The sequence below is a fragment of the Cokeromyces recurvatus genome (assembly GCF_025118155.1).
Source record: "Cokeromyces recurvatus strain NRRL 2243 chromosome Unknown BX663scaffold_5, whole genome shotgun sequence".
NCBI lineage: Eukaryota > Fungi > Mucoromycota > Mucoromycetes > Mucorales > Mucoraceae > Cokeromyces > Cokeromyces recurvatus.
In genome coordinates, this window is record NW_026251391.1 from 1,015,931 (window position 1) to 1,039,274 (window position 23,344).

The window sequence follows — 23,344 nt, forward strand, 5'->3', positions numbered from 1 at the left end:
AGTCAACGTATAGTAGTTACCTATGAGCGACTGTACTATTTAACCTATCAATTAAGTGAATTTCATAGATCCCATAATGTATTAAGGAATAGAACCATACTTGTAAATAAATGGTTTAAAGATAGATATCCAAAAGTGTGAAAATTGAATAAATTAAAAATTTAACATTAATCTTATCCATACTCACGATTAAAATGTGTTTGGATCAAAAGATTAAAATAAATGACATGAAACATATTAAATGGACTATTTATTGTCGGATGAGTTTAGTCAAGATGCTTAATTCTAAGATTTTTATGGCTTCATTGTGGAATGAAGATAGTAAATAGTTGTATACTTGATAAAGTTTATAATCATCCTTATATGATTATGTAATTCGTGGATATATATAAAATTCTGCATCTTATTTGATTAGGTAACAATTACCTTAAATTGTAAAGAAATAAACTTAAAGTTGCTGAGCTAAATCAATAATTTATACTTTAAATTTATTTCTAAATCTCAGCTTTTTATCTTATAAAAATTGGTTTAAAAGCTTAATTCTCAAACAGAGTTCTATCTTTTATAAAGCTACTAATGTTCCTAAAAATTAAAAAAATAAATAAATAAATAAATAGAAAATGCTGTTACACACTTCTTTAGATAAACAATCTGTACTTGATCTTCAGTCAAAACAATAGAATTATCCCCACACTATTGTAACGTACGCATATCTTTATACCTCGGTCCCTTTTACAAAGTTTGTTTTGTCTGTCGAAAAAGATAAATATAAAAACAAAAGACAAGTCGATGAAAGCTTTGTATCGTTTACTCAAAAAAAAAAAAAAAAAAAGAATATGTAAAAATGCCAAGAACTATTTGTACGATGGTTTTTTGTTTAACAAGGTAAATGACATTATAGAAATATAACTTGGACAAGCAAATACTGCTGGCGTAGTCAAGAATCATGTAAGAAATAGTGTCTCCGAATAATTCTGCATGTAATAAGATATATTTTTATCTTTATTCTCCCTGGGTTGTCGCTGTTACTAAAAATATAACAATTTATTATTTCTGGGGAAAGCAACGCATTCACAGTGAATATTCTAGCTATAACCATATTAATTATTAATATGCAACTATTATTGTTATCCGCTGAGATATTACTACATCATTGATATATGTATAGACACGTATACACTTAATCTGTATGACTTGTATAAATAATGATGTAATTAAATATAGCAGTAATAAATCCTATTGAATCCTTATTATTACATAATATAATCGTTGTTAATGCTTAAACACTCTAACAATGACTATTATTAAAACTGAGTGTAGAATGAATATATTATGCTAGTTTTATTTGAATAACCTCTTTATTATTTAATAAATGACGGTTTATTCCTATTCACTTGGTTGTTAAACATAACTACTATCAGAACAAGACTTCCGACTGTAAAGCTACTGTTTATTATTCCATTTTATATTTATATACATGTATATATGTATACATATATATATATGTATATAAAAGAAACTTTATTAGATAGGGAATATTTTGATATCTTTTTTTTTTATGATAAAGTTTTTTTTTCTGTTTTGTAAATGTAAAATTATATATACAATATATTGCATTTAAATAAAGCTATTATCTTCTTCCTAAATACTTCTTAAATAATTGATGATGTTCTTTAGCTGAGGAGTTACCATTACCACGACCACGACCAGCAAATTGCCCATTAGCATTACGATTATATTCAATATAGGCCATGTTATCACCTCCAGCTAATGTTTTAGTAGTAGTAGTTTGTCTTCTAACAAGTCCTGAAGCCCGATTCTTTGCTGCAACTTTACGATCTGTAATTTTACCAACATCGTCAGCAATAGAGATATCTTCATCTCTTAAATCAGCCTAAAACAAAAACAACGTAGGAGCATGAGCATACGAGAAATTTTCAGAATATTAATTAATTAACTTACATCATTTGTCAATAATACTGCTTTCAAAAGATCCATTTGTTCTTGATGTGTTCTAAAAACAATATTTGGATCACTATCCATACCTTCTAGATTAGTAATAACCTTAAAGGCATAACCTTGATCGATCAAAAATTGTTGACGTTTGGTAGAGTAATACATTTCTTGTGTATCTCGTGATACAAGAGAATAAAAAAATGCATTAAAACCCTCATCATTACGTCTTTTGGCTCTTAAAATACGTCCTAATCGTTGCGCTTCTTGACGTCTTGAACCATAATGGGATGAAATTTGAATTAAACAAGTGGCTTCAGGTAAATCAATACTTGTATCACCTACTTTGGATAGGAAAATTGTATTGACAGCAGGATTATATTGGAAGTTTTGTAAAATACGCATACGTTCTTGTTGGCCTGTACCACCATAAATGTAAGGCTTTCCAAGTTTTTTTGCATATTCCTATAAAAATAAATTAGTATTTATAAATAAAATAAAATAAAATAAAAAAAAAAGGCTCAACTTACGACCAGTGCATAAACGTTATCAGAAAAGACAATAATTTTATCACCACGTCTTTCATGATAATTGATCAGGTATTGACAAGCTTGGAATTTCTTAGGGTTCATGACATAAAGCAACATACGTTTACGAGAATTTTCATATAAATACTCTTTATAAAATTCGGGTGTCATAGGACACCATACTTCAGCACATTGTACATTTGCAATATGACCTCGACTAGCCAAGTCCATCCAATTAGCTTCATATAATTTGGGACCAATCAAAAAGTTTAGATCATCAATCTTTTCATCTTCACGTACAAGAGTAGCAGTAAGACCTAATTTAGCATGAGCAGCAATTGTAGTAACAACAGTACGAAACATATTGGCAGGGACCACATGAACTTCATCTAAAAGTAAAAAGCCCCATTCGCGAGATTCCAAGAAATCCATCATTTTCTGAGCATCATATGAACGCTTACGCTTATTTGCTACCATAGAGTATGTTGAAATAACAATACCTGATGCGCCGGAAAATTTTTCTTTACAATCAGATGTAAACACAGCTACTTGATTTTCTTTAATACTGCTCCATTGTAAAAATTGCTGCTTCCATTGCATAACAGATACACTAATAAAAAAAAAGTAAATAAATATGATTATTATAGACTATATATTGAAGTATACTTACGATGATGTACATAAAACTAAACAACTCTTTTTAATAGTACAGGCAGCAGTAATACCTACAAGTGTTTTACCTGCACCACAAGGTAACACAATAATACCAGAACGAGCACGGCCATTACCAAACATTTTTGAAAGACTCTTTTCTTGATAAGGACGAATGGTAGTTGTAGGCTTCAAATCAATGTCAAGGTTTGCGTTAATTGAATCATTACGAAAGTCATATTCTTCCAACATTGGATAATCAATATCATTACATCTTTTTTTAACATTCTAAAATTATTACATAGTTAGTTTCTATAAATATATGAATATGTAGGTACTTGGAACCTATTTACCTCTACATGTTCTGCAGCAATTTCGAAAGAGTGAACTTGTTCATCGCCAATATCATCTTCCTCATCTTCTTTATCAATACCTACAACAGCACCAAAATATTTTTCTTCCTCTTTTTGTCGTTCAATTTCCTCTGCTGTTAACTCTTTAGGTTTTTCGCTTTTGTTATCTTCAGCAGGTTTAGGTTTTGAAATACCCGGAATAGTTAAATCCTTTCCTGTAGGTTTCGCATTGACCAAAAGTGCTGCGGAACCAGGAGGTGCACTGATAACTTGATCATTTTCATCACGTACAATACGTCCTGCGCTAATAACTGAATCTTTTAATAACATTTGAAGAGTCTCTGGATGAGATGATTCAACAAAATATCGATTATGTTTCAAGACAAGCTTAACCTTGCCATACGATAAAGTACACTGGCGAATAAATTGTGTAATTGAATCGGGTACAGGTACTTTACAAAGACGGTTTAAAACTTCAATGATATCTTCTGTTTCAAGGCCAACTGATACAGCAGCATATAAAGAATAAGGGGTTAATTTATATTCGTGAATATGAGCAGGTCTGTAAGGTCAATAATGAATATGAAATTAGTTGACTGTAGTGTATATATATATATATATATATATATAAATTAGAAGAACCATTATTACCGACTAACTGGTTCACTAATGGCAACTAAAAAATCCTGTGCTTGCTCAGCAATGGGTGAAAATCCTTCTAAAATAATATGACCATCTTCAGGACTAATCCATAATGGTCTAGAAGCATGATCTTGTTTCAAAGGAAGATGTGTATAATCCTCGCGACCAAATATATGTGAAATAAAATCAGATTTATTTAATTCGTTTATAGTTTCATTACGTGGCTTTAATGAATTGATCTCAAGGGTTGCATTTTTAGGCACTAAATAATAATAATAATAATAATCAAATCAATAATCACTTGGACTTGAAGAGAGTTTTTTAATTCATCGACGATTACCATATAATTTTGATTGTAGTTTATCGTCTAATTGAACATCGTCTTCCTCTTCTTCATCACTCAAGATTTCTATTCAATGAAGACATTTATTAAAATAACTATTTTTATAAAATATACGTGTATATATAGATCAAGATTATAGTACCATCAATTCTTCTTTTAGTGCTCATTATAAAGTAATTAAATCAAGAAGAATTTGACAATATATTTTTAAAGAAAAAGAAAAAAAAAATGAAAAAAAAATGCTACGGCTGCTTAAGTATACTACTTAATTTTTCACCATAAATGGGAATATAAAAAAAATAAAGGGCAGTTTAAAACTTCGCCATTTTTTCTAAAAAAAAAAAAAAAAAAAAATTTATGTTTTATTTTATTTCCTTTTTCCTTTTTTTTTCCTCTAAGTTAAAGATACATTTTTCTTGTTATAAAAGTTTATTATTGAATACTAATGTCCGTCTATCAACATTCAAGACGGACATTTGGAAGTAAGAATGTCTTACCATTATCTAGTACTAATAATAACAAAAATTTAGGTAAATAAAATAAAAAACATTGCAACCAAATTATACGTAGATTAGATCTTTAGATGTTTATTGTTTCCTTACTAGAACAAAACTTAATTTTTGGTTTGACTCGGAAACAATTATCATTAATTGTTCTTGTTGTTCAAAATAGTACACTTGTGCTAATGATGAGGTATTCTCGAATTGTGCAAAAACCTGGACAGATTATGTATATTGCATCTACAGCAGTGTTTCTTGCCGAAGTTTTAAAAATTATTGCTTGTTTAGTGGTAATAAGATATCAACAAAGGACTTGGGAAAAATTTATGTTGATGGTTCGAAGAGAGATTTTGGGAAAACCGAGTGAGACATTAAAGATGTTAATTCCTTCAGGACTCTATGCATTACAAAATAATTTGCTCTATGTTGCATTAAGTAATTTGGAAGCAGCTACTTTTCAAGTGACTTATCAAATGAAAATTATGTCGACCGCTGTATTTAGTGTTATTCTTTTAGGAAAAAGTCTGAGTCGTGATAAATGGTTTGCTTTATTTTTATTAATGATTGGTGTCACACTTGTTCAATCTCAAAGTATGGCAACTACAAATGCATCTAGTACAACGACAGATAAAATTGTATTGGTGCCACAGAATCCACTGATTGGATTTTTAGCAGTCATTACAAGCTGTATTTCTTCAGGATTTGCAGGATGTTATTTTGAAAAGATTTTAAAGACATCAGATACATCTATGTGGGTTCGCAATATACAGTTAGGAATATCAGGTTCTTTTTTTTCACTAGTTGGAATGCTTGCTTATGATATGCAACCCATTATGGAAGGTGGGTTATTGCAAGGTTATGATTGGCTCACTTGGGTAGTCGTTGCAAATCAAGCATTAGGAGGATTATTAGTAGCGATTGTAGTGAAATATGCTGATAATATTTTGAAAGGATTTGCTACTAGTTTATCAATTATAGTTTCTGGTGTAATCAGTATTTACTTATTTAATTTCCAACCTTCAAGTGTATTTATTATAGGTGCATTCATTGTAATGATTTCATCCTATCTTTATGGTATAGACTTTTCAAAAAATATTCAGAATCGCATAAAACCATTATAATAGATAATAATAATCTATTCTGTATAATAAATATATATATATATACATATATGCATATACATGTACATACTGTATATTGACTCCAATGCAAGTTATATTTCCTTGTAGGATATAATACACAGTAGTAAGTCCTCCTTTATATATACATTGTTTCGCGTTTAAAAGTACAAAATTTTGGTGTTACTGAATACAAAAAAATCTTGATATTCAAGCAGTAAAATTTATGGAGGATAATTAGTGGAAGAAAAAAAAATGCAATTATTTCGTCCCTCCCACTTTTTTTTTTTTTTTTTTTTTTTTTTTTGTTTGTTTGTTTGTTTAAGTTTTATTATTCTTACTTTCAAAAGTGATATTTGTATCAAAGCTTAGATTACAATATTAGTTCTAGATATAAAAAGCTCTTCTTAATGCCATTTGGAAGCATAGTAACTGAAATAATAATTCTGCAATTCAAGAAATAAGATTGACCTTTATCAGTCAGTAAAAAAAAAAAGAGGGGGAGAGTTTAATATCTAATTTCGTGAAAAGTATATCTGTTTTTTATATCGTGGTTTATTTGACAGGAATGCACAGAGATAAAAGTAATTTGTTGCTATGACAAGCATGTACATTCTAGCATATATTCATTTTAAATTATCGAAAACTTGCTTTTTTCTAATTAAATCTATACCGGTACCCTTCATCTAAGTAAAAAAAAAAAAAAAAAAAAAAAAAAAAAATCAAATTGCTTGCATTTCTTTTCCATATGTATATGTATATAGTAGGGAATAACTGATTGATAGATTAACTTAGCAAAGTGATCCTTATTTTTTCATAGAAGTTTGATTAAATAATGAAAGTCAAGTATTTGTTGATATTAGGTTCTTGTTCCCGATTTTTCTTCTGAAATTCAAGACTGGTGCCTAGTTACTAATAGTGTCACTTTGGACTAGCTACTCGGTATAAAACTTGTTGTGTTTCCCAAGTTTCGATAGAATTCATCTAAAATCTTAAAACAGTGTATAAACTCTTCAATAATATGGCTGTTAAATATTTTGAAAGGAAGTACCGAGTTGGACAAATGAAAAATAAAAAAATATATTTATATGTATACATGTATACATATTTACAAATAAAAAGCTCTTTCAAACGATGGTTAGAAAAGAATTGATGCAGCAGCAACAAAGTATCTCCGACTCGCACCTAAACTTCTTTTTTAAAACAAAACTTTTTCTATTTCATTATTATTAACTTTTCTTTCTTTTTTTTCATCAAATCATGAACGAAAAGAGAAAAGATGCCAATCACTAGTAATACAGTAGATGATAGCATTTATGAAAATGCAGGAGATTTCAATACAACTTTTAGAATCACAGAATCTGATTCTGACTCTTTATTCAGTGCAGGATCACACCGACTTAGTATAGACGATGATGACAATAATAATAATAATGATGATGATCATCAAACCCTTTTACCTTTAACTCATCACCGATCCCGTTCATCTTCTACTTCTTCTATGTTTTCTTTTGAAACGATACCCATGATCCCTCTTTCTCAAACGCAAGCAAGAGGTCCTGAATTACAGAAAAAGGTTTCTTTTATAAATGGATTAGGTTTAGTCGTTGGAATGATGGTAGGTAGTGGGTTGTTCAGTTCACCAGGTACTTGTCTAGATTGTAATTAGCTATATAGAAGTTTAATAAACTAAATCTATATATATATGTATATATATGCAACTATGTTTATATTAGGTCCTGTTTTAGAGTCATCGGGCGCATATGGCACTGCATTAGTAGTATGGTTTATTTCAGGTTTAATAGCACTTTGTGGTGCTCTATGTTATGCAGAATTAGGTACAATGCTTCCTATGAATGGCGGAGAATCTATCTATTTGGGTCGAGCATTTGGTAGTCTTGTATCCTTTATGTTTGAATTTGTCTCAATTATCGTTCAAAAGCCTGGTAGTCTAGCCATTGTTTGTATCGTATTCGGTGAATATGTTTCTCGTATTGCCTATCATACGTATTTTTTCAATGTTCCACATGACTCAGACGCATCTGTTGAATTGGCAGATTCTATTATTCCTCCATTTTTACCAAAAATATTAGCTGTAACTTGTTTATTAGCTTTGACTGTGGTGAATGCTTTTTCAGTAAAAGCTGGTATTCGTGTCCAAGATATATTATCAATTGTTAAAATTTTAACAGCAGTTGTTATTTCCATAGCTGGTATAGTTGTACTGTCAAATAAAGAATTAGTAGTTGGTGATAGTTTTCAAGGTGAACCTTTTGCTGGATTTGATTCTATTAGTTTTGGTCAATTTACCTTTGCTTTCTATTCAGGTAAATTTAAACATACATTTGTTCTGGTTTTTTTTTTCATTTTGTAACTAGATATAAATTATATATAGGTCTCTGGGCATATGATGGTTGGAATAATTTAAACTATGTATCTGGAGAAATGAAAGATCCTCATCGAGATCTACCTCGAGTTATTATCTTTGGTATTCCACTTGTTATTGTTTGTTATATACTATCCAATCTTGCGTACTTGGCTGCACTTAGGCCCGAAGTTGTTATGCATACAAATACAGTTTCTATGGACTTTGGAAAAAAGATATTTGGTGCAGCAGGAGGTATTATTTTTGCCGTCTGTGTAGCTTTAAGCTGCTTTGGGGTAACTAGTTTTAAATATTTAGAGTGTATTTATATTTGTATATTCATTGTTGTTCGATTTACTGTTAGTCTGCAAATGCAAGTGTCTTTACAGGAGCTCGTATTATTTATGTTTCTGCAAAACAGGGGCATATACCAAACATTTTTGGAAAACTGAGTCAGACACGACAAACACCTATTTTAGCATTAGCCCTCCAAGCTATTCTAACCACTATTATGATTATGGTTGGATCCTTTAGGATGTTGGTCAATTTTTATTCTTTTTGTGCATGGATGTAACGTATATCAAGAATGAATAACATTAAAAAAAAAAGCACTAATGTATACCTATGCATATATGTGTATATAATTTATACGTAGATTTTATTTTTTGGCAGTTTTATCACTACTTGTTTTTAGATACACTGAACCAGGTTTAAAACGTCCATATCGTGTATGGCTTTCAACACCTATTTTGTTTTGTATAGTAGCATTATTTTTATGTACAACACCATTTATAGAGGCGCCAATTCAAAGCCTAATTGCTCTGGGAATCGTACTACTAGCTATACCCATCTGGTTTATTCATGTCAAACTCAAGCCATTGATTTTTAGGTGCTGGAACTGTAAGTTATCATTAAAATATAAAAAAGGAAAAATAAAAAAAGAGGTGTTTTGAATAATAATTACATGAATTCGATCCATATAAAAGAATAAAAACAAAGGAGGAAGATGAATATACATAGACACATATACTAATAAATAAATAAAAAATGTTTAATATAGATATTACAAATCGTATCAAGAATAACTATAGAAGCAATCGTGGTTATCAAGGGATGGAAATGACAGAAACCGACTAATACCATTATTATATTTACCAAATTAATGCAAATACATGTGTATTATGCATACATATAATTAGAAACTTTTTTGCTTTTTTTTTAAAAAAATATATAAGAGACTCTTATCTTCAAAAGTTTTGAAGACTGATTCAAAAATCAGGCTAAAATATTATAGAAAACAGATAGATGTGCTTTAGACTTAAATAGCACTCTTGATAAAACTAAGGGCTATATGATACTCATGTAGTTTTTTGGATCATTGCTTTTACTAAAGTATAATTTCATATGGGAAAAAAAAAGCCTAGCACAAAGGAAATACTGAAGTAAATAAGGAGTGTAACTACAGAGTCCTATATTTTATTTTAATCAATCTATAAAGTGGAAGTTATGTATCTATGAAAAAAGATAAGATCCATAGATTCCAAAATTCCGTGTCCATATATCTGAGTTCAAACATATTATGTAATAGTATTTATCAACTCCCTAATAACGTTAATATCTGCTTAATTCTTAGGGATTTATGCGTATCGTAGGTGTACAACTTCAAGCATAGCAGGAGACCTGTTAAGGTTACTTTCTTTATGTTTATAATCTGGATACAACATACTAAAGTATAATAATCAAGCATTCCATTTCATTTATCATATACTGTCTCAATATAGAAAGCTTTTTTTTTCCTATTACTTTCTATTTATGCTCAATCATTAGATATCCATTTTGAAAAAAAAAAAAAAAACAAAATGTCAATTATTTCATGTAGTCATATATTCTAATAATAATAATAAACAAAATAATCTGCGCTTGTCACTGTTAGTTATCTGTCAATGATTGCAAACACAAAGATCCAAGGATGAAATCCTTATTTCAATAGCCGCAAGTTAGACAGCAAAAAAGACGAATAAAGTCAAAGGAAGGATCAGTAATAATAAACTTAAGGGGGGAGGAAGTAATCATAGAATGGATACTTCAACCAATTAAAATGACCGAGCGATCCTTTTTTTTTTCTGAACAAGTAGTATCTAAGTGGATTAGGAGTCAAAAGAATAGGATATTAAAACAACTGAGTATGCTTATTGAACAAAAAAAAAAAAAAATGCATTTTTATTTTTATTTTTATTTTCATTTTATTTTCTATCTTTTCTTTCCTTTTCTTTTCTTTTTCATTTTAATATATAATTCATACCTGCTTCTTTATATGGAAATTATTAATGAAGAAGACTATTATGCGAGTTTATCTCTTCCACCTTTGCCACCACTATCCTTAAGAAAAAACAAACTATCGAAAAAGAAGTCAACTGTGTGTCGACTTAAGAAATATAAAGAGACTAAAGCAGAACGACTTTTACGAGCTCTTGTTACTGAGGTTGAGTGTGTTGACCTTCAGAATCGTCTCAAGCAAGCAATAGATGATATTATAACCTTTTTTACAGAAAACTACGATACTTTAATTGATGAATTTTATGAGCTTGAACATACCAAAAATGAACTTGAATACCGCCTTCATATTCAGTCTAAACATCATGAACGTTCATTAAAAGAAATACAACAATTTTATAAAATCCAATACGAAAACAATCCTAATATGCTATTTCAGCAGCATGGTAGTCGTCGATCAACGGCTTCCTCAATACTGTTACCTAGTAATGTAAGCTGTATATCGGGTAGAAGTTATATGTCATCTTCCTCAGCACGATCTTCTTCCTGCTCATCTTCAATGCGGACATCATTTTCTCATTTAATGGATGAAATGATTGACCCTACCATGATACGTGAAGATTCAATTTTGTTAGAAAAAGAAGAAAATCAACATCATCCTAATGAAATTGATATTTATTCAGTCTTATCTGATTCAGAAGCTGGTCATGATCCTTCTAATACAACTGATTCTTCTAAAGGTGATCATACCTTATCATCTCTAGTACAATCACCAACTGTTGATGACAATGAATTAAATACTAATAATGAAATAAGCATTTCTAAAACCAAATTCGAAAATAATAATAGTGAGGTAACAATAACAACTGCGAAAAAGGAAAGAGAAGAAGATGCTTTGACTTTTGCTTGTGGTGATGGCTTTTGGAATACAATTGCTCGAGGAAAGAATAATAAGACAGATGTAGACACATTAATTAGGTAACTGTACTAGCACATAACATGTTTTAATTTTTATTAACACATACACACACACACACACACACACACACACACACACACACACACACACATACACACACACACATACATACATACACACATACACAAAATGCATATAACAGTAACTATTTACGTCGAGGAGGTAATCCAAATGTTGCAAAAAACTCTGAAACAATAAGAAATGTCAAAGAAGGATATGGCCTCATACACGCCTTAATAGCTATCAAGAATACTTCCGCTTTACAAAAGGTGATAGCAGCTGGAGCAAAGACAAGTGCAATTCCACTTGCATCAAGGAAGGAGGACAGGATTGCCCCTTTAGTGCTTGCTGCCAAATTAGGTTATACGACTGGAGCTCGACTCTTGATTGAAGCGGCTGGTTCAAAAATCTGGATGCATGATCGTGGCCCATATGGCGAAAACGCGCTTCATGCTGCAGTACAAGGAGGTTCAGAGGAGATGGTTAGTTATTTATTAAGAATAACTGATAATCATCTACTTGATCTTGCTGATGACAATGGTATGCGTGTTATCAATTACATTGGAACAGTTTTTTTTGTTAATATATTTAAAATTAGGAGCAACGCCTCTTCATTATGCTTGCATTACTGGTAAAACACGAATTTTGACATTATTTATTCGAGATTATCAATGTCAACCCGATTCAAAAGATAATAAAGGTGAAACTCCACTTCATTATGCTGTACGTAATCGAAAATTGAAGGTTGTGATCAAGCTTGTCGGTGAATTAGGTGTATATCCGAATCCCTATGTTCCAAAACAGGTTCCTACCCCTTTAGATCTCGCTAAATCTGGGGGGCTCAAGACAATTATGGAATATCTTAAAAGTGCAGGTGCTAAGACTACAAAGGAAATGGAAAAATCAAATCGAATGGGAAGTACAAACAGTAATTATAGTCAGAGAGTTTATAGCAGTAACAGCAGTGTATTTAGTGGTGAAAGTAGTCTAAGTGGTGATAGCACAAATCATGGTCCAACATCAAATATGGGTAGTAGTGTAAGACAATTTTTACATTCAAAAACCACACAAATTTTAAAGGGCACTTTTGATTTATAATATGTATTTCTATGCTTTTATATTTATTTATTTATTTATATATATCTTATCTTTCTCAACATGTATGAAATACATACATTCCTATATATTATCAGTCTTTTATAAGTTGTATTTCTTTCCTTTATATATTTCATTCTCTCCGTGTTTTATCTTATTTAATCCCTTCTTTTTTTTTTTCTTTTACTTCAATCATTATCACATATAAAGTAAATGCATACAATTAAATTGTACACTCTTTTTTTTTTTTTTTTTTTTTTTTTTTTTTTTTTTTTTTAGCAATTTTAGCTAATAACAAGTTTGATAATGGTGACAAAATATGCTGTACATATGATACATAAATTAATTTTGTCCTGTTTGATAAACTATATACGTAAACTTGAAAGTTATAAAAGCTCTCAGATAAATCATACCCAGTTACAAAATATCGAAAGCTTATATTTAGAAGGTAAATAATTTTACAATAGAAATATCTTATTTCTCCTGACAATTCAATATTAATGTACGATTTGGTACAGCAAATTAACAAACTAAAAATAAAAACTGCTATAACTTCAAGTATCAGATCATTGTCTATGTTTTTTACTATGTGCAATAAAAAAAAAATCAAAGACTTTTATAGCAAATTTTATTTAAGAGGCTTATCATTTGTATATTCTAAATGTATGTAGTGAAACTTACGTATAGCGAAGTAAAAAAAAAAGAAGTTAAGCAAATACTAAAGATTAATTTCGATTTTCCCTTTTTATGCATACTATAACAAATTCATAGAAAAGAATAAATTCTACAAACAAGCTTTAGAGCTTCTTTTCTATTGCAAAAAATAAAAAAATAAATAAAAAAATAAAAAATTCCATTTTTACATAGACTAAGGATCTCTAGTTATAGTAGATTTTGTGAATAGTAATAGATACAAAGTAGAAGGACATTTACTAATAGACAGGTTAGTAAGATTAAATGCAGAGAAAGTAAGTTCTAAGTGATTATTCTATAAATTATAAAAGCTATTTACTAAAGTTGAAATGATAATAACTATATATAATATAAAGGACATTTACATATACATTAGTATAGACAAATAGTATTGTATTATATATACAAATATACATCTATATGTATATATTTTTTTTTACAAAAAAAAAAGAAATTATGGGTAACATGTAATGTACATTAATAATAATACAAATGCATATATGCAATTGTGTTAGACAGTTAATTCATTAAATCTAAGATGATCGACTGATTTGCATAGTAATAGTACAGCACCAAATTGAATATCTTTCTCCCATAATTGTTTATCTGTAAATGATTTACGTCTTGGTGCATTTTTAATTGCTTTCCATTTCTTTTCATTCATTTCAAAATTTGCTATTCTAACTGCTTCCTCTGTACTAAGTCGTCTAAGTTGTTTACTATTTGTGTTAGTAGACTCTGATTTATGAACATGATAAAATCTCCACATTTCTGGTGCTGCTACTGGCATCCCATTATTTTTCTTATAAATATCCTTTGTTTCCGACTTCTTCTTTCTTTCTGTTTGGCTTTCATATCGTGTTGATTCATAAAATGATAATATAGCAATACTTGCTTCACATTTTCCATTGGAGCCGCCTGGATTTAAGTGAAGTGAATTCAGTCGTATCGATTTAAAGTTGTGTTCTGGCATACTTATTACAATAAAAGCAGATCGTCGAGGCTTTTCTTGTACACATTTGGTAATCCAGAGCTTATCTAATTTTATACAGCTCCGAGAAATGTAATCCATTAAATGGTTACCTAATACAGATTCTTCAAATTTTAGACTCTTAATACCATGTCTGTTTTCTGATGCCTTTTCAATTGGTTTTCCAATTGTGATAAGTGTATGAGACAGACTGAGGGCCTCTAAAGCTTGACAATTATCCAACAACAAATCCAATCTGAGTCCATTTTTTAAAGGAATATCGCAATCCAAATCCAACTTTGTCAAGTTGGGACAAGATCTTAAGTTTTTAAATAAAGCCATGTCTGTCTTTTTACCTGTCCAAGAAAATTTAAGATCGGCTTTAGATAAAAGGCCAGTTTGTACCGTAGCCGCTTTAAAGGATGAAGAAGGATTGATTGTAGACCACCAAGCATAATCAATCATTTCTACTTTAACAAGATCAGAATGAATATCAGCAATTTCATGAAAGAAGGCATCATAAGGGAAAGGAAAGACAGATGTATTTACTCTTCTAAATCTAATTTTCTTTAAATAAAGACAAAGTTGTGCAAAACCCATACAAGCATCCATTGATTGTTCATATAAATCTATTGTGACATTGTCATTATAAAACCAATCAAATGTCACATCAAAATCAAGCATTTCAATGTGATAAAAGGCTAAACTAAGGAAAGTGATCAGTCGCCAATTTTGTAAGTGAACATCATCTAGAGTTAAGGAAAGTGCAGAAGTAAATAAAGGAAATCGTGTTGTAGAACACATGTCATTTTCATCAAGTGGAAGAGTGATGCAGCCTAAGGTTAAATGTTTTAATTGGGGTAGTTGTGCTCCGAGAGCTATTATCATTTTAATGTTTAATTGTGTATAATTTGCTCCTCTAATTATTAAATGTTCTAATTTAGGCATCCGAGACCAAACAGATGTAATGAGATTATTTTGGGCTAGGTATTCAGTTGCTTCACCGCTAATCGATAAATAAGTAAGTTGTGATATTAGATCTACATTTATATTTTTTTCTAAAAAGGGTTGAAAAATTATGTTGCGATTAAATGTTGGTAGTTGTTGGATGCATTTCATTTGAGCAAATATGTCAGAATATCGCATATATTGCCAAAGTTTAGGATCGAAATCTAAGACTTGTAAATTCTTAAAATATTTAGGAAAACTTTCAAGCTCATCGCGTGTTAGCCCCACTGGATGTCGTCGATTGTTATCGCTGTGCTCAAAAAAGAGTTCTTTCACAAAATAACCGAGTGGTTCACGAATGTTGGCAGATTGTTGGATAGTTTGATAAAATAATCGAAATTGATGTCGAGATCGAATAATAATTCGAGTATACAATAAGTGTAAAAAAGGCTCGTACCAGTCATAACAAACACGTATGCAAGCATTTTTATCAGATAAAGATAAATAACTGCCAACTTCTTTAAGAATCTCTATAGGTAAATACATTATATAGCAAGTAAAAAGTAAGATAAAAAAGAATAAAATTTTATAAATACATATGTATTATAAATATATCTGTCAAATAAATATACATGTATGATATGTATATGATATATACAAATATTTATTTATATGAATAAAAGAAAAAAAAAATGCGGACTTGCAATAACAAAAAAATTTATTGTGAACAAAATAATCTTTTTTTCTTTTTTTTTTTTTTTTTTTTTTTTTTTTTTTAATTATAAACTTAACGCTTAATGTTAATTATTACAAATCTTTTGTAAGTGATTAAGAGATTATGATTTAGATATAATCCTTCCCGTTACTGCTCCTCCAATAGCACTACCATAGAACACAATACTAGATCGAATTAAGAGCTCAATACCTAACTTTAATGTTTCTATGCGAATATTACTATTAGCTGGAGCTTTAGCGAAAAAAAGTCTATGTCTTGTGTTTGCTGTAAAAGCCAATTTGCCTAAAACTCCAATAGATGTCACTGTGCCTATAGTAGCCGCTGCGAATGAAATAGGTGGTTTTTTCAATTGTTGTTTAACTATAATGTATTACGATAAATAATCTAAACATGCAATGCCTCTTTACAATCAGTTACATTGTTCAAATGTCATTTAGGTACCTTCATCGAATGCATTAGATTGAGTAATTTGATAAACACCATTATCAACTATATCAAAAACCTTTGTCCATGTAAAATATCCAATAGGGATGCTAATGATTAGGGGAGCAAATAAAGCCATTTCTTATAAAATAAATAAATAAACGTACAATAGGCTACCCTGACTCTTTTTTTTTTTTTTTTTTTTTTTTTTTTTTTTTTTTTTTATTTCAGCTTTATTTATTATGTAATATTTATTGTATAATCTGAATTAGTGCATTAAGGAATTTTTTTTTAAATCTGTATATATACGATTAAAGAATAATTTTATTTATAATTTTTTTAATGACCTAAAATGAGCACGTATTGTATTGCCTGGGTCAGATCTAGAAAGAGGGAAGGTTGCTAAACCTTTTGACAGTCAAAAGGGTAAAAAAGGAAAAGAAGGGAAGATGAAAAAGAAAATATATCAGCATATACCAGTTAAGGAACTACATATCCAAGTTAACAGCTGGGTACGAAGAAGGGGGAGTTTCAAGAGTAAGTTGATGATGATGGAGATAATCGAGTTCAAATAGAGTGTGGCAGACGGCTGGCCATCGGAGTGTCCAACCTGTATATAATACAGTGCATCCACCGTCAATTAGACACATTTTTGAAAACATTGGTCAGAGAAAATTTAGTCACTTTTAGAGTTTTATTTGGTCAGCCCTTTGAAGTATTCCAACTATCTTCGGATCATTTAATTTTTTATAAGATGGAATAATTTTCTTTACGGCTCACTCTATGGCTCACTCTATGGTTCACTTTATGGCTCACTCTATGGCTCACTCTATTGGTTGAAATTTGTGCTTTTTTAAAAACTTAATAGTGTCAAAAAAAAAAAAAAAAAATAATGATGATAATAATAAAAAAATCTTGTTGAGACCTATGCTAATATGTATATTTTTTTTTTCAAATTAGATTTAAAAAAGGCATCTTTCAATTTCTACTTAAAGTATTAAGGTAATTATGTTAACTCTGTCAATTTAGGCTTTTTTTATAGATGATGTTATACGTGCTTATATTCTTGGGAATTTGATGTTACTGGAATTATGCAATCATCATCTTTTGTTAAGCAAGCATCAAGCCATTGGCTATCATTTTGTCTTTCGTTATTTACTGGTGACATAATCATATTTCTTATACTTAATATTTGTTGTTTTAGTTGCCAAACTTGAACAAGAACAGGGAGTGTTTTGATAAGCAAAAAGTTAAAGAAAGAGAAAAAGACAAAAGACAAGTCTGTGAAAACTTCGTGTAGTTTTTATTTAGAAGAATAATACAAAAATTGTACCAGGAAAAATTATGTAAAAGGTAAAGGGTTATTTATATGTTTTTGCAAGGTAAGTGATATTAATAGAACTACGATTTGGATAAGCAAATATTGCTATAATAAAGCATTAGTCATACATATTTTCTCCGAATAATTCTGCCTACAATAAGATCTATTTTTATTCTTTTCTGCTTGAGCTGTCGCTGTTACTAAAAATATTAAATTATTATTTCTGGGGTAAGCGACGCGTCAATATTAATTCACAGTGAATATGTCAGCTATAGCAATACCAATTATTTATATGCTACTATTATTATTATCCTCTAAGATATTATTACATAACAATACTCATCTTTATAGCTATCTATATATAATATGTATGGCTTATAAATAATTGTAATTGAATATAACAGTCATAATCCTATTGAATTATTATTATTACATAATATAATGTATTGTATTTTTCAGCAAATAAGAGAAAATTTCAGAAAAAATAAGAGAAAATTATTGGACAAATAAGAGAAAATTATTGAACAAATAAGAGAAAATTTTAGGTCAATTAAGAGAAAAAAAAATGGCAATTAGCAAAAAATTTACTTATACTTAAATCTCATAAGTTTTTCTCCAGGGCTAAACACTTTTCAAAGAATCTGAGAGAATGGCGAATCCAGCCCTGGCAGTCTTTCTTAGTTACTTTGGAGCAGGCATCCATTATTCTGGGTGTGAGTGTCTCACCAGTTTCGAAAGGGCTTCTTTTGACGCCATACTTCACCTTCGACCAGAATAGCTCAATTGGGTTTAGGAATGGTGAGTACGGCGGAAGATATGCACACTTATAGCCTCTGCTTTCTATTAAGTTTCTTACTGTAGCTGGCTTATGTATGGGAGCATTATCCATTACCAAGTAAAAGCCCTTCATATTATTTCGGTCAAGAACATCCATCACATTACTCAAGTAATTTAAATAGTGCTCAGTCCTAGTTCCAACCTTAGCTGTCGTTGTAACAACCTTCCCATCTATTCTTCTCTTCTTAGCTCCCGAAACTAATATTGGCTTTCTCAAAGAGATGTCAATAATGCCGGCGCTAGAGATGGCACCAAGAATGGTTATTGTGGTGCCTTTTGAAGCAGGGACAGTTGTTTTAGCAGGTTCTCCTATCTTGGACCAGCCACGAGTGCGTGTCATGTGTAAATTGAACCCTGCTTCATCCAAAAAAACGCAATTATTCTCAAAGTCCATATTTTTATCAGCTAGCCATTGAAGGATGGTCTCCTTTCTCTTCTTAAGAGTTTCTTCCGAGTTTCTAGCAGATGAAATTTTCTCCAACTTCTTCATAGATAGTGCACAGCTGGTTCTAAGATGTCTGTATACTGCGGATGGGCTCACGGAGAGACTTGGAAATTCTTTGAGCAACAACTCGTGTATTCCAGCTACAGTTGCAGTTGAACACTCATCAACAATGTCGGTAATAAACTTTGTGTGTTTTTCAGTAAGCTCAGAGACAGTTCCCATTTTGCGCCCTCTTTTTTTCTGTTGAGGTATTTCCCCTGTTTTCTGCCATTGCGATTTGAAACGGTAAGCTGATTTCTCATTTATTCCTGTTTTTAAAGCTGCATCTTTTACAGGAACCTGTTCAATTAACAGGGAAATAAGCTTGTTGATATCTTGCTGAGTGTACACACGTCTAGCATTGCTAGCGGCGTCTTTTTTTTCGGCCAGATCTCTGAGAGGCTTCTCTTCTTTCAAATCGCTCTCACTACCCTGTACATCAGCTTCATTTTCCTCCTTATCCGAGCTATTGCTGGCCTCATCACCCTCGTACCCTTCCTTCAGCTCCATCGTCGCATCTTCATCTAACTCCATGGCTGATGCAGTGATGTTGTACTCCCACTTCTTTCTCATCATTGACATTACGCTGACAATGATTTTAGGTACAGCTTCAATGTCATCGTCGCGTAGAGAAATTTCGTTCATATCAAAGTCAATATCCATTTTTTGTTAATAATAGTGAGAAAAGTGCTTTCTACTAATTGCCATTTTTTTTTTCTCTTAATTTTTCTTGGACTTTCTCTTAATTGACCTAAAATTTTCTCTTATTTGTTCAATAATTTTCTCTTATTTGTCCAATAATTTTCTCTTATTTTTTCTGAAATTTTCTCTTATTTGCTGAAAAATACAATATATAATTATTTTTAATGCTCGAATACTCAAACAATGACTATTATCAAAACTGAGAGTAGAATGAATATTATGCTGTGAAACGCGATATATTAGTTTTATTTGAATAACCTTTTTATTATGTAATAAATGATGGTTTATTTCTATTAACTTGATTATAAAGGCTACTACAATTATAACAGGGAGGACTTTAGCGCCGAACTTCTCTACATTAGAAGGAATACTTAGCTCTTTTCCTCGTGATATTCTTGTAATATATCGATGTGGTCGGTCAGCAGTAATTAGTTGCATAGTTAACCCGGAATGAATAATTCCAAATGCTTTCATTCCTATAAAATCTTTATTTTTTAAGATTAAATGATCTAACATATCTTTTAGAACCTTAGGTAATTTGGCAGATCCTTCTGTCATTAATTTGGTTCCCTTTTGTTCATAACGAATTCCCACTTCGTCTGCTCCGTACTCTAGACTCTCTTCATGATCTGAAGTAGTATCTCTAATGAGAAAGTCACATTTATACCCAATTTGTTTTCTTTCAATTGGTGATACTGATCCAATAACTCTATTTGCATTTTTTCTGTTTGCGCTTGAAATACTCATGGCTTCACTTCTATGGTGAAAAATAGAGGTTAAATCTATACGTGTTTAACAATCGCTTCTATAACTTGCCTTACTACTTCAAGTGAAGGTACATCATCAAAAATACGATCGATAAACGACCAGATATGAATATTGTACCACAGTTCTTTCTTTGAAGCGCTTAATGATCCACTTTCATATTCTCTTAATAATGCATGTACTGCAAACTTTAACCAATCAAAATCATGGTGTTTGCGTATATTGTATTCAGTTTCCCAGTGTTGTCTTTTAACAAGACTTTGGCGGATTTTTTCGGTAGTGGTACAGTTGAATGAATTCATATAATCGCGTAATTTACTTGGAATTGGTATTGTTGTGCTTATCACGTTTTCTTTCTTTATCTCCTCTAACTCTTTTTCAGTAAAAATATTATGTTTCAAATATGTTTGATCATCAACGTCTATGATAAAAGAGTTCGATGGATGATCTACTAGTAACTTTTTACTAAAATTATACAAAGCGTCTTCTACTATCTTTCCAGTTGAAAGCATCCACTTGTATGCATTATTCAATTTTGAGTAACTTTTCTCAAATTCAGGATGGCTTGCGGGTTCTGAAAATATATTTTAATAACAGATAAAGCGATCTAATATTTATTTACCATGATGCATCTTTAAATGTAAACCAAGCTCTTCTATAGTTTCATAATGGGTAGTGCAACTCAAGCAAGCCTTAACAAATTTCACATCATTCTAAATATAAAAGAGAAGATTAGCTAACAAATTAAATAAGTTAAATATACGTTATACTTACTCTGTTTTTGGAAAACGCCTTCGATATATATTTCTTACTAGGAATGTGACATAATACAAAATTACTTAAAGAAGAGTAGTAGAATATGTAAGATTTATTACTTACTATTTCTTATTATAGAATTTGGATGTACAGTTTGGATATGAAAGCCCTAATTCATAAATGGTAAGCAAGTTAATGAGAAAAAAAAAAGGATAAAACAATACCTTCAGTATCAATATAATGTCGTCTTAAGCTTCTCATTTCTGTAAATTGAAGAAAACATACGTGACATTCATACTGTAAACAAAAATATTCAATAGTTTCCTTCATTTTTATTGAAAGAAACTCTCTAAAAAAATTGTTCCATCTCACAAAAGGTTGAATGATCCAAGATAGTTGGAATACTTCAAAATGCTCTTGATTGGTCAGATAGAAATTTTGTCCAATTGGATTTCGGATAATTGGTCGATTGGGCTTCAAATAATTGACTAAATTTTCTCTGACCAACGTTTTCAAAAATATGTCTAATTGACGGTGGATGCACTGTATGTAAGATTATAACCTACCACTGGCGTCCTACAGGGTTCCATTCTATCACCTTTTTTGTATTCCATTTACATTAACCAGTTACTCTCTCTACTTCGTCGTCAACCGCTTGATGACGTGCCTCCAACAGATGTCTGCCGATTTGCTCGATCCATCAATTGTCTCCTATATGCTGCTGATGTTGTACTCATAACTGACCCTACTGACCTTGAGGACCTGCTGCAGAAATGTGAGGAGCATAGTCAACGCTTAGGTTATCGCTGGAATCCACTGAAATGCGCTATACTGGCTCCTAGTTCTGATAACCGTTCTTATTCTCTGTATGGCACTACACTACCTCGTCAGACATCCTTTTCCTACTTGGGTATCTCTATTAGCCCTGGTGGTCTCTTGAACACAGCTGAATTAGCACAGAATAATATTAATAAGGCGCTTTAAACTATGAATCAAATGACATCCCTCGGTGTGAATCACAAAGGATTTGATCGGCTTCTCTCTGTCCGTTTTTACACTCAAATAGTACGTGCTCAGCTTGAATATAGCCTCGTTATTAACTCGGTCTCTGCTACTCAAATCACAAAATTAGAAGCATGTCAAACACAATGTATCCGAAAAATTTTTGGCGGTAGTACTCGGTGCTCAATTAAAGTTATGTTGCACTTGGTCAACCTGCCCACAATGAAGGAACGTATTCACCTCCTGCAAGCTAAATTCTTACTTCGGTCTATCTACTCTCCGGACGATATTCTTGTTTCCAAGTTTTTACCACATATACGTCCCTCTTCAAGCCATTCTCAATGGTATAAGCTTTCGAAAACACCTATCTGGCAACGGTATACTGCTTCTTTTGACGATAATATTTATGATCCTCGTGCTTTTGCTGGTATCTGTAAAGCATACCTAAAAGATAATCTTGGTGATCGACGAAATAGTAACAATGCTGTTCTCTTGTCTGTCTGCCATCCTATCCTAGATATCGATCCTAACCTCTGGTTACCTATGTCAAATGTAGAACGCAGCCGAATAGTCCGCTGGCGTCTAGGTTGGTTACCTGGCAGTGCCCCTAAACCGTGCATCTATCACCCTAATGCCTTGTTCACAAGATCTTATGCTATATGGTGTCTACATATGCATCGACGATTACAAATGCCTTTGACCGAACCCGACCCTTTGTCCTTTCTCTTGAATAAGCTGCCAAATAAACAAAAACGCATGCCACCAATCTCATCAGCTTTCAACACATCTGTCTTTCCCGCCTGGACGATTCGTTGGCCTGCTATGTGCCGTATACTTTTTGAACTTGACTATCTTCATCATGACAAACTTCCTCCAGAAACTGTCCCCCCTGGTACAAAACTTGTAA

At 31.1% G+C, this 23,344-nt stretch overlaps 8 protein-coding genes across 8 annotated transcripts; 4 read left to right on the forward strand and 4 right to left on the reverse strand.

The window, feature by feature from the left end:
• Positions 1-1,449: 1,449 nt before the first annotated feature.
• Positions 1,450-4,708, reverse strand: BX663DRAFT_500840 (P-loop containing nucleoside triphosphate hydrolase protein). Its single transcript, XM_051526387.1, has 8 exons — positions 4,612-4,708; positions 4,467-4,535; positions 4,136-4,388; positions 3,485-4,046; positions 3,151-3,419; positions 2,484-3,090; positions 1,963-2,418; positions 1,450-1,894 (listed from the first exon to the last, which is right to left on the reverse strand). Exons 1-8 carry the CDS (start codon positions 4,634-4,636, stop codon positions 1,631-1,633), a joined length of 2,505 nt encoding a protein of 834 aa, XP_051385753.1. The 5' UTR covers positions 4,637-4,708; the 3' UTR covers positions 1,450-1,630.
• A 101-nt stretch (positions 4,709-4,809) lies between these two features.
• BX663DRAFT_500847 (nucleotide-sugar transporter-domain-containing protein) lies at positions 4,810-6,143 on the forward strand. Its single transcript, XM_051526388.1, has one exon. The coding sequence runs from the start codon at positions 5,053-5,055 to the stop codon at positions 6,088-6,090; it is 1,038 nt and encodes a 345-aa protein (XP_051385754.1). The 5' UTR covers positions 4,810-5,052; the 3' UTR covers positions 6,091-6,143.
• A 1,559-nt stretch (positions 6,144-7,702) lies between these two features.
• BX663DRAFT_429671 (amino acid permease-domain-containing protein) lies at positions 7,703-9,026 on the forward strand (the record flags this gene model as incomplete). Its single annotated transcript, XM_051522748.1, has 5 exons — positions 7,703-7,733; positions 7,893-7,987; positions 8,030-8,414; positions 8,564-8,748; positions 8,817-9,026. The coding sequence occupies 5 exons, from the start codon at positions 7,703-7,705 to the stop codon at positions 9,024-9,026; spliced, it is 906 nt and encodes a 301-aa protein (XP_051385755.1).
• A 1,678-nt stretch (positions 9,027-10,704) lies between these two features.
• Positions 10,705-11,972, forward strand: BX663DRAFT_293287 (uncharacterized protein). The gene has a single exon (XM_051522017.1). It carries the CDS (start codon positions 10,767-10,769, stop codon positions 11,706-11,708), a length of 942 nt encoding a protein of 313 aa, XP_051385756.1. The 5' UTR covers positions 10,705-10,766; the 3' UTR covers positions 11,709-11,972.
• Positions 11,973-12,223: 251 nt separating this feature from the next.
• BX663DRAFT_500853 (uncharacterized protein) lies at positions 12,224-12,963 on the forward strand. Its single transcript, XM_051526389.1, has one exon. It carries the CDS (start codon positions 12,237-12,239, stop codon positions 12,801-12,803), a length of 567 nt encoding a protein of 188 aa, XP_051385757.1. The 5' UTR covers positions 12,224-12,236; the 3' UTR covers positions 12,804-12,963.
• A 988-nt stretch (positions 12,964-13,951) lies between these two features.
• On the reverse strand, positions 13,952-16,074 carry BX663DRAFT_500854 (uncharacterized protein). The gene has a single exon (XM_051526390.1). The coding sequence runs from the start codon at positions 15,955-15,957 to the stop codon at positions 14,005-14,007; it is 1,953 nt and encodes a 650-aa protein (XP_051385758.1). The 5' UTR covers positions 15,958-16,074; the 3' UTR covers positions 13,952-14,004.
• Positions 16,075-16,179: 105 nt separating this feature from the next.
• Positions 16,180-16,753, reverse strand: BX663DRAFT_500855 (uncharacterized protein). The gene is made up of 2 exons (XM_051526391.1): positions 16,589-16,753; positions 16,180-16,507 (listed from the first exon to the last, which is right to left on the reverse strand). The coding sequence occupies exons 1-2, from the start codon at positions 16,707-16,709 to the stop codon at positions 16,248-16,250; spliced, it is 381 nt and encodes a 126-aa protein (XP_051385759.1). The 5' UTR covers positions 16,710-16,753; the 3' UTR covers positions 16,180-16,247.
• Positions 16,754-19,998: 3,245 nt separating this feature from the next.
• BX663DRAFT_468531 (uncharacterized protein) lies at positions 19,999-22,120 on the reverse strand (the record flags this gene model as incomplete). Its single annotated transcript, XM_051524093.1, has 6 exons — positions 21,660-22,120; positions 21,559-21,604; positions 21,454-21,490; positions 21,302-21,392; positions 20,731-21,253; positions 19,999-20,671 (listed from the first exon to the last, which is right to left on the reverse strand). The coding sequence occupies exons 1-6, from the start codon at positions 21,763-21,765 to the stop codon at positions 19,999-20,001; spliced, it is 1,476 nt and encodes a 491-aa protein (XP_051385760.1). The 5' UTR covers positions 21,766-22,120.
• Positions 22,121-23,344: the final 1,224 nt, after the last annotated feature.